The sequence below is a fragment of the Lissotriton helveticus genome, chromosome 3_1 (genome assembly GCF_964261635.1).
Source record: "Lissotriton helveticus chromosome 3_1, aLisHel1.1, whole genome shotgun sequence".
NCBI classification, from domain to species: domain Eukaryota; kingdom Metazoa; phylum Chordata; class Amphibia; order Caudata; family Salamandridae; genus Lissotriton; species Lissotriton helveticus.
Genome location: NC_136061.1, coordinates 763067308 through 763085209, shown reverse-complemented (window position 1 = coordinate 763085209; position 17902 = coordinate 763067308). Strand labels below are relative to the sequence as shown.

At 47.2% G+C, this 17902-nt stretch overlaps 1 protein-coding gene across 1 annotated transcript in view; it reads left to right on the top strand.

Moving 5' to 3' along the window:
- Positions 1-17902, top strand: part of IPO7 (importin 7) — a 392711-nt gene that overhangs the window by 245425 nt on the left and 129384 nt on the right. Inside the window, exons 21-22 of the mRNA XM_078680964.1 lie at positions 10406-10626; positions 11264-11469. Of these exons, the coding sequence (XP_078537090.1) occupies positions 10406-10626; positions 11264-11469 (427 nt within the window). The remainder of the gene's footprint in view (positions 1-10405; positions 10627-11263; positions 11470-17902) is intronic.

Below are 17902 nucleotides of genomic sequence, written 5' to 3'. Positions count from 1 at the left end.
GGCTCGGATGATTGCACATTGTTGTCCTGGAAGAGTCTTCGAAGTATCCTGAGATAGGTGGCTCCTCCCCTGGACTACAGTGCGCATGGGCATCGGCTCCATCCCCGGATTGTTTTTTTCCGCCATTGGGTTCGGATGTGGTCTCGACGTCTTACTGTCGGAACCAAGAAAAACTAACTTTAGCGGCCAAAAGGCCTCGATTTTCTTGCGTCGGTATTGTCTGCACACGGTCTCGAGTCTTCCGTCTCTTGGAGCCGGAATAAGCGGAGTTTTCTTCGCTCTCGGAACTTTGAGGCCTTCTCATCGCGACACGACTGCAAGCCTTTTCGGACATGGAGCGGAGCCCGTTTAAGTACTGCCCGCTCTGTGGGTCCAAGTACCCACACATAGATCTACACCCCGTGTGTAACAAATGCCTTTCGCCTGACCACGACGACGGCAAGTGCAAGTTGTGTGCACAGTTCTGCTCAAAGAAGACTCTCAAGCTTCGGCGCGCGATGCGCATGGAAGCTAAACAAGCGGCCCCGGATCCGGAGAACATCTTCGGCGACCAAGACGAAGAGGACCAGGGTCATCATCTCCAAATCTCCCCACCCGAGACGGAGGTCGAGGCGGATCCGGGAGACGACGACTGAGTCGCGGGTCAAGGCCTTGAATACGTCGACGAGGTAGGAGACGACGATGAGATTTATGGGGCCGCGGCGGATAGCTCAGCGGACGAACTCTGCCCCGAAGGTTACGAGGATACCGACCGGGACACGGGATCGCCTGTCGGCCTTACCCAAGACCCGTTGCCGCAAGCCACAGCCCCGCCTTCGGGCCCGGCCACGGACTTACTTGCTGGGCAGACTGTTTCGAAACCGAAACCGAAACCATCGGGATCGACAACACCTAAAATGGCCGACCCGAAAACTAAACCGAAAGTTAAGGACTCGAGTGTCCCTAAGATGGCTGCCGTGCCGGTGAAACCGACGGTGCCCGCTACCCCATCGACTCCGTCGACCTCCGGTCCGCAGAAGTCGAAGAAGTCCGTCGATTCCGATGCTGCGAAATCGAAACCGACGCCAGAGGAGGGGTCCTCCAAGAAAGATGGTCGGCACGGGACAGCGGCTACGACGCCGTCAAAACCCGCCAAAGTCGGCTCCAAGGAGGCTACGCAGGCACACGGAAAGAAGTCTGTGCCCCGAACGCAGGAATCGGAGGCGGTAAAGACAGGATCCGCGCCCAAAACGCACAAGGCCCACAAGGACGTCGGATCCGAGGGGAAAATCAGACCATCCTCGTCAGCGCCGACACAAACTGTGAGTGTGCCGTCCCCCATAGCCGAATCACTGAAAAGGATCAGGGAAAAGGCCTTTGCCCCGTCGGCTCCGATACCATCAACGCAGCCGCGAAAAGAACCTCCAGAGAAGCCGTCTGGAAAACTTCTCTTTATTTTGCCGCCGAAGGAGGCGCCAAAAGCATTTTCAACCAAATCGGCACCGAAACAGGTGATTTCTTCACCGACTGGCCCACTTCCACGTCAGGTACTCGAATCCGAGGACGATTCGGAGCATTTCATCGACGCTGACACAGGCAAACTGACCCTCTATAAGAGGAAAATCACTTCGGAGCCAGTGGACCCCTATGTCATCCCACTAAAGAAGAAGAGGGTGCCCCTTGACGCCTCAGGCCTCACGGAACCAATCCAGCCTCCTCCGAGACGGAGCCCTACTCCCTCCCCAGAACACTCTGCGGGTGAGGGGTATGATGAGGACGAGCAGTACAATTTCCCAATCAATGAACCTGATGTGCAACCGGATTCATATGATGACACTGGTGACCAGAACACCCAAGGTGCAGGGCAGGACCCGCAGCCTTTTAATGCACGGGCATCCCCGACTGAGGATTCAGCAGGTTTTCATGCACTACTCGAAAGGGCGGCAGCCAATCACGATGTGGACATGCATGCCGACCCTGTTGAGGAAGACTTCCTTTTCGACACTTTTTCAGTCTCTGAAAGGACAGTAAAGACACTGCCTATGCTTAAAGGAGTCCTCAAGCATGCTGGGGACATATTTAAGGAGCCTACGAGAGCGAGAGTGGTCAACCCTCGCATTGAAAAAAAGTACAGACCTGCACCTGCGGACCCCGCATACATTCGGGGACAATTGCCACTGGACTCTCTTGTGGTCGCCAATGCCAGGAAACGTGCCAACTCCCAGACTACGGGTGAAGCTCCTCCCCCGGATAAGGAATCCAAAGTGCTAGAGGCAGGGGGCAAAAGAGTAGCTGCACAGGCATCAAACTTTTGGCGCATCGCCAATACACAGGCGCTCTTGGCGCGTTATGATAGGGCGCACTACGACACCCTAGAACAGATTGTACAACACCTGCCTCCACAGTTCCAAGAGGGCACCAAACTGCTTATTGAGGAAGGGAAGCTAATCTCAAACGCAGCCATCAAGTGTGCACTTGACGCTGCGGACACAGCTGCTAGAGCTATCAACACTAGCGTTATGCTGAGACGACAAGCGTGGCTCCGCATCTCAGGGTTTAAACCGGATATTCAGACAACAATTCTGAATCAGCCAGTCAATCCTGATAGTCTGTTTGGTCCGGATGTTGACACCACCCTAGAGAAGATAAAGAAAGACACAGAAACTGCTAAGTCTATGGGGGCCCTACAGTCACAACAGTTTCGTGGCAGCAATTTTCGTCGCTCAGGTGCACGTGGAGTCACCAGAGGACAAATGGGTCAACAATCCCAGTTCGCAAAAGGTGGGGCACAATCCTCGTTCACTAAACAGAACAAGGGAGGTTACAGGAATAACAGCAACAGAGGTCGCGGCAGAGGAAACAACAGCTCCCGCACCTCTACTCCCAGCAAACAGTGACTCTCTGTCACTGCCCCCCGACCACCTAACACCTGTCGGGGGGAGACTGCAGCAGTTCCTGCCCGTCTGGAGAAACATCACCACAGACAGGTGGGTGCGACAACTAGTCCAGTATGGTTATTGCCTAGAGTTGAAGTCCACTCCACCCAACATCCCGCCAAGGCAACGGCCTATGTCCGCAGAGCACTTGCTCTTATTGCAGCAGGAAGTAGTGGTGATGCTGCAAAAGGGAGCAATCGAGCTCGTGCCGGTGGGGGAGGAAGGCACGGGGGTATATTCCCTGTACTTCCTTATTCCAAAGAAGGACGGATCTCTCAGGCCCATTCTAGATCTACGTCCCCTCAACCTGTACATACTATCAGAACATTTCCACATGCTTACACTGCAACAGATTCTTCCCTTGCTAAACCAGGGAGACTTCTTAGCAACCTTAGATCTCAAGGATGCTTATTTCCACATTCCTCTACACCCGTCACACAGGAAATACCTCAGGTTCACTATTCAAGGCAGGCACTACCAGTTCAAAGTCCTACCCTTCGGAGTCACAACAGCCCCGAGGGTGTTCACCAAGTGTCTGGCGACAGTGGCGGCGCACCTCAGGAGGCAGAACATCCATGTCTACCCCTACCTAGACGACTGGCTCGTGCAAGCCAAGTCAGAGCAACAGTGCGCCGCAGACATGTCGACTACAATTCACCTTCTTCACGATCTGGGTTTCTCCCTGAACTACCCAAAATCGCATCTTCAGCCGGCGCATGTCCGGCAGTTCCTAGGTGCAACGATCAACACCCTGACGGCCATGGCTCAGCCAAACCAAGTCAGGATAGACAGCATGCAGGCTCTGATCCAAAAGTTCAGGCCACAACACTCGCTTCCAGCGAGAGTGTTCATGCAATTGATAGGCATGATGGCCTCCTGCATCTTCATAGTCCCTCACGCACGGCTACATATGCGCCCGCTCCAGGAGTGCTTAGCGAATCAGTGGACACAGGCTCGTGGGCAATTGACAGACCTAGTGTTGGTTACCAGTCGGGCATACGACTCTCTGCATTGGTGGACTCCACACAACCTTTGCAAGGGCCGACTGTTCCAAGAGCCCGTGCCGCAGATTGTCCTGACAACGGACGCATCTCTCCAGGGATGGGGAGCTCATGTGCTCACTTACACAGTGCAGGGACTGTGGACGACGCAGCAACAAAAGATGCACATCAACTATCTAGAACTGATGGCAATCTTCATGGCGCTCAAGTCCTTCATTGTACATCTGTGCAACAAAGTCGTGCTAGTCCGGACGGACAACATGACCACGATGTACTACATTCAAAAGCAGGGAGGCACCCACTCGCCACAGCTGTCTCATCTGGCTCAGAGCATGTGGAAGTGGGCCATTCAGAGGAACATTTTCCTCATGGCAGAACACCTCCCAGGAAAGGACAATCAGATGGCGGATCTGCTCAGCAGATACAGCCATCAAATGCACGAGTGGGAGATACACCCATCTGTTCTCCACCCGTACTTCCGGCAGTGGGGTCATCCGGAGATAGACCTGTTTGCCACAGCAGAGAACGCAAAATGCCAACTCTTTGCCGCCAGGTTCCCTCACCCACAGTCGCAGGGGAATGCGATATGGATGAACTGGTCAGGCAAATTTGCGTACGCTTTTCCGCCAGCCCCTCTAATACCGCTGGTCGCAAGAAAGCTAAGGCAGCACGAGATGACTCTCATCCTGGTTGCTCCAACGTGGGCGCGCCAGGCTTGGTACACCACGTTCCTCGAACTCTCAGTGGTGCCGCACCAAAGACTGCGCCTCACGCCCAGTCTTTTGACGCAGAACCATGGAGACATTCAGCATCCAGATCCACAACAGCTCAACCTGGCGATCTGGCTCCTGAAGTCCTAGAGTTTGGATACCTTAACCTACCTCCGGAGTGCATGCACATCATCAAGGAGGCGAGGAAACCAACTACTAGAGCATGCTATGCTGCAAAGTGGAAGCGTTTTGTCATTTACTGTACAGCCAATGACATCAACCCGCTAGATGCATCTATCCCCAACATCATCTGCTATCTGTTGCATCTTTACAAGTGCAATCTAGCGTACACTTCCATTCGGATACATCTATCCGCCATAGCGGCTTATCTCCAGAACAGGCAGCACCTCTCTGTCTTCAGGGTGCCTGCCATTAAAGCCTTCCTTGAGGGTCTGAAACGAGTCATTCCCCCAAGAACACCGCCAGCTCCGGTGTGGAACCTCAATGTCGTTCTCACCAGACTGATGGGACCGCCATTTGAGCCACTGCACTCGTGTGAACTCCAGTTCCTTACGTGGAAAGTAGCTTTCCTTGTAGCTATTAAGTCTCTGAGGCGTGTCAGTGAGCTGCAGGCGCTCACAATCCAAGAGCCATTCATTCAAATCCATCCAAATAGGGTAGTGCTACGCACTAACCCCAAATTCCTTCCGAAGGTGGTGTCACAGTTTCATCTAAACCAAACTATTGACTTACCTGCATTCTTTCAAAACCCGCAAACGGTGGCGGAAAGAATGCTCCATACCTTAGATGTACGGAGGGCGTTGATGTACTACATAGACAGAACACAACCCTTTAGAAAAACAAAACAACTCTTTGTTGCCGTCGCACCACAACACAAAGGCAACCCGATTTCCAAAGCAGGGATAGCCAGATGGATTGTTAAATGCATCCAGATATGTTATCAAAAAGCCAAGCGCACTTTAACAATACCCCCCAGAGCGCACTCCACACGCAAACTGGGGGCATCCATGGCTTTCCTAGGGAACATTCCTTTAGAGGATATTTGCAGAGCAGCCACGTGGGTTACACCACACACCTTTACTAAACACTACTGTGTTGATGTGCATTCCAAGCAGCAAGCTGCTGTAGGACAGGCTGTTCTGAAGACACTTTTTCAGGTTTCTGCAGCTGGCACGGGCAACCGCCGCTAATGGAGGGACTGCTATGTATTCTATGCTAAGATATGAATTTAGCAGCCCACATGCCTCGAACTGAATATGCTACTTACCAGTATGCATCTGTTCTTGGCATGTAGGGCTGCTAACATTCATATCGCCCGCCCTCCTCCCCGGTGCCTGTCGCAGCTGCAGATATACTATTGTATTTATTCATTAGCATGGACATCCTTTACACTTTTCACTCCATCTTCTGCCACAATGGCGAAAAACAATCTGGGGATGGAGCCGATGCCCATGCGCACTGTAGTCCAGGGGAGGAGCCACCTATCTCAGGATACTTCGAAGACTCTTCCAGGACAACAATGTGCAATCATCCGAGCCCAACACTAGGCGGCGATCTAATGCTAAGATATGAATGTTAGCAGCCCTACATGCCAAGAACAGATGCATACTGGTAAGTAGCATATTCAATCTAAAGCAAAGGGTGATTACACCACCTTGCCCCAGCTGTCAAGCAGCCAGTTGTGTCAAATTTGGATGGCCAGCCAGGGGTGGCATAATACATGCTGCAGCCCCTGGTAGGCCCTGGGTACACCTATGCCCTGGGTACCTAAGGTACACTGTACAGGGACTGATAAGGTGACTCAGTATCCAATTAGATATGTACCTAAGGTACATGGAATCCATTTTACAGAGAGAGCAGTAGGCCTGGGGCCCTGAATAGCAGGGCCCCAGGTCAACTAAGTCAGAAAACCAGCAAAACACCAGGCAAAAAGTTGGGGGCAACCATAGTCAGGGATCTACCTTCCTACAGAGCTCCATACCAACTTTATGAAAATAAGCGTTGCTCAAGAATTCATTTAAGGCCAAGATCTTTGCAAAAACGGTAAGTGTTTTTAAATAGAAATTCTTTTCACTTTCAAAAGTGGACTTTGTGCAAATTTCAGTATTTGCAATGTTAGCCTATGGAGGAAATCAATAATGCGGTTTTGCAAGTAAATGTGCAACTTAAGATTCCAGTCTTCGAGTTTCAGAGTAAGCAGATGTCAAGGTTCAGGTAGGCACAAACATTGCACCACTAGTGGCACAGGGGCGGTAGAGTGCACTGTCGGGCGCCCAATGCAATTCAATGAAGGGACTTTATTTTGAAAATAGGCTGCATGCGTTGAACCGGGGGCTTCATGAAGAGCACCCATGACAGCAGAGGTAAGTTGGGGTGCTGTAGGTTGCAGGAACAGTCAGTCCAGTTCCTCAAGGCCCAGGGTGCAGTAGTGTCCTCTGATGTTCGGTTTCTCTTAGAGCCGATATTGGGGGGGGGGGGGGGTTAATTCACACGACAGGCGTTCTTGGAGTCCAGGAGGGGTCAGCCAATGCTGGACTTGGTACCTGTTTTTTATGGAACCTTTTCTGAATCGGTGGGCAACCTGGACACAGGCTGGATGCATAGAGGCAGCGTGGCCGGAATCATAAATCCGGAGGGCACCAGAGTCCTTTGGGATGATTTCTTATAGGCGGAGCTGCTGTCCTGAAGAGTTCTGGTCTTTTTCAATTTTAGGCAGTCCTCCTAGGGGTTGTTTAGGTCGCTGGCTACAGGGCCTTTCTCTTCGCTGGGTCTTTGAAGCTGCATACAGGCCGGTAGGGCTGGGACCAAGTCAGTGGGCATTGCAAGTCTTCTCTGCACGCCATCCTCTCCCTCATTCTCCTTAGGTCAGCAGTAACTAGTTTCAGGATCTGGGAGAGCCACCTAAATACTAGATTTAGGGGCGTTAGAGTGGAGTAGCAGGAATGGACCAATGGGTTCCTTATCTGGGGTGGCTATACCCACTGTTATGCCACCCAACTGTGGGAGGGGGCAAAGCCATATCCCTGATTAGATAAGTCCCACCATATTCAAAATGGTGGGTACTGATAAATGTGCTGTAGACCGAACTTTCGGAGCTGAGCTGGAGGGTGTCTCTTCCGAGTCTTTGTTTTATTTTTCTTCGATGTGTGCCATGGTTTGTCTGCAGTGGTGTCCCACGAACAGGTTTTTCAGTGGCAACCGATGGTTTGAGCTTAGGGTCAGGGTTGAAGTACTCACTATCCGTTGCTTCTGTGCTGGCTAAAGAATGGTAGTCATCCTCTGACTGTGTATCATGGATGGAAAGCGATTCCTCCTCCTTGCCGACTGAATATGTGTTGAACATCGTACGCTTACTTGCACTTCCGGTCATCTCGCATGTCTGTCCCGAATAGTCTTTTTGGACTGAAAGGATTTGCAGGCCTCACAGGTGTCTGCTCGTTGGGGTGAGAAACAGGATGTTTGTCGGTGTGAGGGTATTTGGAGTGACACTTCGAACAGAAATGGAACTGAGTGCGTTGCATTAGTCTAACATTCTCCAAGAGTGTTGGAAATAGACGTTTTACCCATACAGGTGTCACCTGTAAGCTGAGTAAGCGAACGGAAGACTCGCTACGGAAAGTGCGTATGGGACGTAATTGTAGACTTATCGAAACAATACAGTTGAAAGATATTAGGGGAAGCAAGGGAGCCTGAAGGAGTCTCGAACCGGAGTGCAAGATACTACATCAAAACCCATTGTATTGTAATTGCATTTATATAGCGCTTACTACTCCGAGGCATCGCAGCGCATTTTCGGCGAGGAGCACGCTGCTCCGGGACCCATAGAGGATTAGTGTTGAATTAGTATAGTGAAACATGCAAGTACATTTTAAGTGGTGGATAGGTTAGTCCGTTATTTGGATTTGGGATGATAGCAGAAGGATAGAGGAGGGAGAAAAGGTTTGTATTTATTTAGCGCTGGTTACCCCTGATGTGATGTTAAAGCACGCTACTGCGGAAGCCCATTAAGGATTGGTGAAATATGAAAGTAATTTCAGTGGTGGATATTAGTCCGTTATTTGGAGTGAGAAGGTTAGCGGAGGGATAACAGGGGATGAAAGGTTTGCATTCATATAGCACTTGTTACCTCTGGTGGGTGTTGTAGCGCTTTTCTGGCGAGTAGCACGCCACTCCGGAACCCATAAAGGATTAGTGTTGAAAATTAGTATAGTGAAATATGAAGTAATTTGAGTAGTGGATGTTATTCAGGTATTTGGGTAGAGAAGGGTAGGTGGCGGGATAGAGGGAAAGAGGTTTGTATTTATATAGCGCTGCTACCCCAGATGGGGTTTTGAAGCGCAAGTAGCACGCTACTCTGGAAACCCATAAGGATTAGTGTTGAATTAGTATGGTGAAACATGAAAGTAATTTTAGTGGTGGATATGTTAGTCAGTTATTTGAATTGAGAAGGGTTGGGGAGGGGTAGAAAAGGTAAAAGATTTGCATATAGTGCTTGTAACTCTGGGGTGTTGAGATGCTTTATTGGCGAGTAGCACGCTTCTCTGGAACCCCTTAAGGATTAGTGGTGAATTAGTATAGTTGAATATAGAATTTGAGAAGTGAACATGTTAGTTATATGACAGAAAAGGCTGGGCTAGAAGATATATTGAGAGAAGTAAAGGCTGAGAAATAGGGTAGTGCATTGGAAATGCTAAATTAGAAGAAAGTGATAAATATATAGATCCATAAGTACATTGAAAGTATATAGATACAGGAGGTACGTATATGTAGATTAAAGATATTTATAGAGGCACAGGATGAGAAATACAGTAGTGCATTGGATTTGCTTTATCAGGAGAAAACTAACACACACAGATTCATGTACATGGAAGGTACATAGATGCACAATGGAAGTACATGTAGACCAAAGATTTGTATTTATTAATTTTTTTTCTCAACCTAATTCTACATGTTTATACAAAGCAATACACAAAGATAGGTACATATCTATAGTGCAAACAAATGCTTATATACAGAGGGATATGCTGTACATTTCTGTTTGCGTATGTAAAGCTGAAAATGTAAAGAAATGAGCGGAAAAAAGTAATTGCATGTGCAAAACAGAGTAATAGTGTGAGATTTTACAAAAAATGGATACTCGCCATAATAGTGCACTTACTCAGATAAAACTCTCTGGTCATCTGAGTTTCTGTCCTGGAAATCTATCCTGTCAATTACACTGAACCTACCAGCTCTGCACGTCATTGGTGGGGAAAAAAAATCTACAGATGGAGTCTGACCATGCACATTATTACCAAGAAGAGGGTCAGCCTTGTGACCCAAAAAACTTCTTGGCACAAAAACAACTTGTAATCATTCGAGCCCAACCCTAGATGGCGGACTTATGCAAAGCTTGTGAATTTACAGCTCTACATGCCAAGTACTGATGCTTACAGGGTAAGTAACCTAATCCTTTCCATGCTCATATAACTTGCAGGATTGTGATATATATATATATTTTTTTTGTAGTGTTATTTGTGAAGGTTTAATGTGATTTATTCCTTGGGTGTCATGTCTGCAACAACAGTTACCTCTATGATTTTTTTGTTGTCTGCTTTGTTTAATGCATGCATAAACTATCTAATTAGAAAAATGTATTTTGAAGATAAACTTGCTAACTCTTGTAGCAAATGTCTTAGTCTTCAGAGGCTCTGACCTTTCTCGAGGTGTATGTTCAAGATGTTAATTATCAAAAGACATTTTTTGTTCATTGTTGCAGTGCATACCCTTATTCGTGGAAGCTGCTTTAGAGCGATTGACACGAGAAGTAAAGACGAGCGAACTCAGAACAATGTGTCTGCAGGTTGCCATTGCTGCGTTGTACTACAATCCGATTCTACTCGTAAACACCTTGGAAAATCTTCGTTTCCCCAACAATGTTGAGCCGGTTACCAATCATTTTATCACACAGTGGCTTAATGATGTTGATTGCTTCTTAGGGTATGTGATGTCATTTGTGGACAATGTAAAATCATTGTATCATGCTTACTCTAGGCAACAAGAGTCTTAGTCCAAAGTGGGAGAAAAGATCAGTTTGGAATATGTAGAAAATTTGAGTCTATACCTCAGTATGCAAATGCCTTTGAACCTTTTTCGTACAGCTTCCACACTTTTTTTCTTTTTTCGTTAGTCACTGAGCAGGGTCTCAATTGTATAGATGAATGTTTGCTAGATTGTATCTTGGAATAAATAGGTTAGTCTTACCACTGTATTAAGAGACCTGCAGTATGAACGTGTGCTAACACTGCACCAGTTCTGTACACAAGCGCACTCCACAATATACCATCAAAATCATGATAGAACCACTCTGTTTATTTAACCCTATCGCCCCATACATATCCCACTGCCACTTTTGCTCAGTTGCTTTATTTTCAGGCATTTCAGACCAGCATGCCTTGGCTTAAGTGTCCTTAAGCAGTTGCTTCCAACAATCATGCCTTAAGGAATACCATTGACCTCTTTCTGCTGCATTTATCAGCAGGAACAGCACCTAAAACACAGTACCTGCATGTGGAGAAATGTTTATAGTTCATACAGTGAAAAGTTTAATTGGTTATTATTTATTCTTGTTTTCCAGGCTGCATGATAGAAGGATATGTGTCCTTGGACTTTGCGCTCTTATTGATCTAGAGCAGAGACCACAAGTTTTAAATCAAATATCTGGTCAGATACTGCCAGCTTTTCTTCTTTTATTTAATGGGTTGAAGAGAGCCTATGCCTGCCATGCAGAGCACGAAAATGATAGTGATGACGATGAGGATGGTGAAGAAGACGACGAAGCTGGTAGGTGTTTGACTAAAACCCAATCTCGTTCTAACCACCAAGTTTGCACTCTTCAAGCTTTAATTTGAAAATCTTAAACCTAATTTTACACTTCTAATTAAATGTACGTTGCATGTGTGGATGTAGAAACATATGTATGCTCCACATTCTCCTGCCATCTGGTATGGGGCTTGGATTGCAACATTTTTTATTTCTTTAAAGAAGTCTTTCAAGTCAAGAAATATAGCGACACCTTTATTTGGTAATGCACATCCGCTCCAATGTTGAATCCCCTGCCCCCAAATCAAGTTCAGACTTGTACCAATCTGGCTCGCTGTTAAGCTAATGGCACTAGTGCTTTGCCTTCAGTTTCCTTTTTCATGGAACAATCTACACGGATCCGCGATTCCTCTTCAAAGACCTTTGACTCCAGCCTGACGATTCATTTTCATGCCTTGGTCTGCACTTACAGAGCCCTCTGAGCAAACGTCATTCCATTCTCTGGACACAAAGGCCTGCATAAGCCAAGGCCTTCCTCGGAGACTGGCTTTTTGACGGGCATTGAAGACACCGAAATCTGCACAGAAGTCCACACTTGCATCAAAGCCACTATCTGTGGCACCGAAAGCACTATGAACTGCACAACTCAACCTCCCATTCTCTAGCATTTGCAGGACTTGACGGTTGCCAGAAACTGTTCTTCATTACCCAACAAACTGGGAAAATGTCCACCAAGCTCCCACCAAAGCTTCAGGAGATACTGCAGAGACAGTTGTCCTTTGAGGATCAAATTGCCTTCGAACCCACTTTCCCCAGGGCACAAGTCCTAATGACGGGGGCACTAGTCTCCTTCCTCCTTGATGACCTCCCTTACTGCCACCTCCTGCAGCTTCACCAGAGTTGGCATAGCTCTTCCTATGTGGAGGACAGCCCATTGTATCCAAGGGAACCCTATGAGGTCCCTTATGCTTTGGGACAACGATGTTGATTACCCCTGGTGATCCAGATCCTGATCTGTACCTCAAAACCTCCCCATCTGAAGACACTACTCCGTACCACAATGTTATACAAAGGGTGGCTACTCTCCATAAACTAAATATGCAGGACATCCAGGAGGAGGATTATTTCCTGGTAGAAACACTTTCAAAAACACAACACGCCATGCAGAGGCGAATGCTCAACGTGGTGCCAGAGACCTTCAAAGAGGTGGTCAAGGATGGGGTCATCACACCAAGGCCTGACAAAAATAAAATCCAAGCCCTCTTCAATAACCCTACATCTGCAGCTGCACCACCAGAATCTCTTGTAGCGCACACAATGCGCAAACATGGTACAGAGTACATCCAACCACCCAACCAGGAGAGTAAAAAGATTGTTGCAGTGAGCAAGCAGGTGGCTCACTAGCAGATTGCTTACTGTTTGCCTACTCTCCCGATACGAGGGGGCACATTGGGATCAGATGGATAAACTCCTCCAACACCTCTGAAAAATACAGCCCTTGTGGGCAAGAGCAGGTTAATGAAGCCAAAACCATCCCAAACACTATCCACTGCATTCTTGATGCAGCCGACACTGGGAACAAGTGTTTTAATATCCTCCTGATCTGACGCTTTGTGTCTCTGGCTTAAAGCCGGAAGTACAGCTGCATCTTCTGAACACCTGTTCGGTCTGCAGGTAGGCCACATGCTAAAAGCTGCAAAAGAAATTGATCCAGCCAAGGTAACTGTGGCCCTTCAGACTGCAACACCCTTGGGCTCCTTTCACAGCTCCCTAAGGCTCTTTTCACAGCTCACAGTGGTCTTGTAGCCCTTAGACAGGATGCAATATATTACATGTGAGGACCTATCTGCATGAGCAGATGTGACCTTTTTCTGTGTAGTTCAATTACTAGAGGCTACAAGTGAACAGCAAAACCATCTTAAGTGTATGCACTGGTTATTAAGAGTTCCCCAGCTACATGATGGCTTCACTGAAACTGATGGTGTTTGATGTCAAACACCTTTTTTTTAAAAATTATTTTTTAGCAACTTTCTTGAGTTACATACAACTAGCATAAACTGGCATCCCGCCACGGTGAAACATATAATTGAGCAACAAGTTACGTGTATCAAAAGTAGCACAAAACCGGACCCTCAGGACAGCATATCAGTTGATGTTTAAGGTGCATCCCACGGCTAGCTGGCGCTGTCTGTTCTGGCAGTCGGGTCCTGTATCAACTGTAGCAAATGCCACCTCTGGCTCCCAAACTACCCCCTCTCCCCTACCCTGCAGTCAGCCCCCCTCCAACTACACCCCTTCCCTCCCAAGGTGTCATGTAAGTCTAGATCAGTTGTATGCGAGGCCCATATAGGGCTTGTCGGGCCTCCCCACCAGTTGGGGTATCACTGTAGGGGCACTCACCCCAGCAAGGCATGTAGCTGCAATCTCCTGAAGCAAAGTAATGGGCTCCCTGTACTCCGATCAAACACCTTTTCATAATAAATTTGTACTGAGGCTTTCTAGTCTTCTAGTTTGCTGGTTAACAGGACTTTTTCAGTCTGCCACCACAGAAGCACTTTCAACCCCGTGCAGGTGAGCCCATGCTCTCAGTTCAAGAACGAAGCCTGCTGTTGCAGGTGTGATCATCTCCTCCAGCAGGATGACTAGTAAATCTGCATACCAAGGCCAGAGGCTTCAAACCCTGTGCCATCCCCTGCCATTAGGCACTGTGATAGGCGGGAAATGAGTCAGGAGTTGTTGCACGGTCAGGCTTGACATACCCCTAAGGTGGGCAACCTGAAGTGGACATCTAAGAAAGGATTTCCCCATCTTGGTTGTGGTGAAATTGGGAACGCTGGGACATGATTAAGCCCACTCCTCCCAGGAATCGGTCAGATAGGGGTTTAGTGACCCCAGGGGTAAGAAGCCCACTGGATACTACCATACACTCCCCTTAATGCCCCTTGTACGTAACTGACTGTGTATATAATATTGCCACTTTTTGGTGTGGTGAGGGTTACTAAGGTAATATCATGGAGAGGGCAAAAAGGGGCTTGGTCAAGGGAGCCGCCGCCTCCAAGCAATACCTCTGTGTTGGAAATTGGTTATTGGTAGGGGCAAATGTAAGTCTGCCACTGGCAATAAGGCCACGAACACATGATAGGACGCAGCATACTCAACCCTTGGTAACGTGTCTGCGAGCAGACAGGCTTAACTTCAAAGACAGGCTTAACTTCAAAGACAGGCTTAACTTCAAAGACAGGCTTAACTTCAAAGACAGGCTTAACTTCAAAGACAGGCTTAACTTCAAAGACAGGCTTAACTTCAAAGACAGGCTTAACTTCAAAGACAGGCTTAACTTCAAAGACAGGCTTAACTTCAAAGACAGGCTTAACTTCAAAGACAGGCTTAACTTCAAAGACAGGCTTAACTTCAAAGACAGGCTTAACTTCAAAGACAGGTATGTAAAGCATTCCCACCTCCCCAACCGGCTCAGAAGGAGGCAACGGAGTACCGACGGAGAGAGTGGTGCTTCCCTCATGACCTGAGCCGTTGCCAGGTGGGGTGGAGCCCTCTACTTCATTCATATGGTGACATGCATCAACTGCAAAGAAAAAAGACACCTAGAGACTCAGGTGATCTTTATTAATATTGCAGATTGTTTTATATGTAGTCACCTTTTATTTTCACTCTTCACATTTTGCAGTAGCATTTCTTTACATCTCGGTCCTGATGAAAGCAATGGACTCGTTAGTCCACGAATTTGCTGAAACATATTGACCATTTCCACATTCTGGTAAATATTTGGTTAATTTACCAATGCTGCTTTTTAATATTGGAGGAGCGAGCATAAACCAGAATAAATAATTTTTCCTGCTCTCACCCAATTTTAGTCTCACTGCACACTTCACATGCACTGCATATCAGTCACGCTCCTCACATTAACCAAGGAGTGGCCTGTGACACTCAAAACCATCTAGGTCGCCTCTAGGTAGACATAGGTTGAATACATCTGACCTTCCATCAGATACCAGAGGTGTACCCTGGATATGGTTTACAGGAATCCCAAATGATGAAGGGCGGTTCCGAGTGGTGACTGATGAGTATCTTGTGAGTAACCACAGAGCAACCCTTTTTCCTTTTGTGTAGGGGTTAACACTCACGTCTTCAGGTAGTTGCACCACAGTTAGGCTTTAATCTAGACCCTGTGACACTTTAGTTTGCTATATGTCATTGAGGGAATGTGTCCCAGCATGGTCTTTAAACTCCCTCAGGCCCTCCCCCACCTTATAGTTCTTTTTTTTTTTTTAAGCATTTAAAAACGCCATTTCAGTAAATAATTTACACACAACACAAAATAAAAATCCAACACCAATTTATAAAAATAGCTATTATTTTGATCTTTTAACTGACACCAAAACGAATATAATCCTCTGTAGGGCACCAGAGATACTAATTCTTAAAGATTAGTCACTTTCTAGTGCTTACAAACCAACAGTGCCCCTTTAAGTCATTTTGTTTTCTGTCAGGGACACTCCTTTATATATTGTTCTGAAGAATTTTCTCACCACTGTAGTGGGCCGACTTCAGCAAGCGGGGTCCAGTTAGAACACCTTCCTGGCGTTCTGCTTTCGGGTCCCAAAGTATCACACACAATCCAAGGTTCTGGAATCTCCAAGAGGGTCCTTGAAAGTGTGAAACTTCAATGTTGCAATCCACTTGAACAAAACCCTTACAAATCCACTGGTACTCCAGGCTTTTAATTCTTTGTGGGGTTGTCCAGGTGAGCTCTGTTAACCTGTAGCTTGCAGGGAGTTCCACTCTTGTCTTTTGGCAGCAAGGTAATCCACAGGGCTGTAGTTTCAGATGGTGCACTCGTCATAGGTCGGGCCTTAGTTCCTTGCACAGCAAAATATTCAGCAGGGCACTTCTTGCTTCATTCAGTTTCAAGCAGCAGATCTAGAGGGCTCTGCCCCTCTCAGATACTTATTCAAAATTATCTGGGTCAAGCACCAGGTCACTGCTGACCAATGAGATCAGGGCAACTCCTCCTAGTTATGACCACATCCTGTAGAGTGTGGCATTAGTTTGTCCCAGAGTGCATCGTTCTTCCAAATCCATAATGGCTGATTTTCCAGCAAGGAGGTAAGAGCTGGCTAAACACACACCCCGGGATGGCTTATTTCCATGGACTCTCCCCCTACCATCTGCACATACCTTCCTTAAGCCTAGCCCTGACTCTGGGTCAAGACTGTCAGTGGACTGAAACCCAGGCCTCCCCTCTGCCTTTGAAGAGCATAGTTTACGACGCCACCTCCTGGCCTGGCATTCCTATAGACCAGCACACTGCCCTCCCAGCAGCCTGGCTAATCCACTTAACTCTGACCAATCAGGGCAGACCACTGAAAGGTTGAATTTGCACTTACAAAGTCTCAACTTCTTGTATGTACACATTCGAGGAATTCAACAATATAATATTGTTGGATTTACTACTACCATTCTGGGAAGTCTTCGAATGGTCCGGCTAAGTTCTCTCCTATCAATATTTATTAATCAATCACTACCTACCATATTCACCTATGGGCCATGGGGTTTGCAATGGGGAAAATGACTTGGGCCACTTTTCGAACCAGGGCTTATAAAACCATATTTAATAAGTATTTCCCTAATTTCTACAGGACCCCCACCCCCTGTGCAACTAGGGAAGACTTCAGGGATTCTGAATCTGCAGATTATCCTTACCCACTTTTGAGTAGGGGATCTCTGTGTATAGTCATAATCTAGTGAATAGTCCCGCCCCCTATGGGACTTGTCTGTCCATGCCTTCCTCTCTATCATTCCAGAGGCTTTTTTTCTGGTAGAGGCAAGTTTCTCTATGGAAGAAACTGGGCAGGCTGTGCTATTTGTGTGTTTTTTTTGGTGGAATTTATAGTTGAAGTACTGGTCAGTGTAGCCTGTGGATATAGGCTGCATTATTTGTCTTTAAATTCTCTCTTAAGTGTCTTTGCAGTTCTGCCATTTCTGACAACTTAAGGGATTATTTTTGATTGCCGGGGTCCACGCACATGGGCAGGACTAGTCACTAGATTATGACTATAACAGAGATACCCCTACTACAGAACTGGAGTTACAGGACAAACTACTCCTTCTAGCATCAAAGTCGAATTTGAGCAGCTCTTTAACACAATATGGAGAGTGACATGTAAAATGTACTTTTTTCCCAGGCATACAAAAAATAATTTTATAAGGGCGCTCCTTATAGATAACTGACCCCCCCGCCAAAAACCCCTGGGATACCTAGGGGTGACCCTGGGAGTCCCTAATATGCAAAAACATGGTAGGTGTTTCATTTTTAAGGGCCCCTACCCCCAAAGCCGAGTTTAGGCGCAATTTAAGGTTTAAAAGCTGTCCTGGCCACCAGGGATGCTTTTAAACTGGCCTCAGCACTGCACACATGCTAATGCTAGTGCAGAAA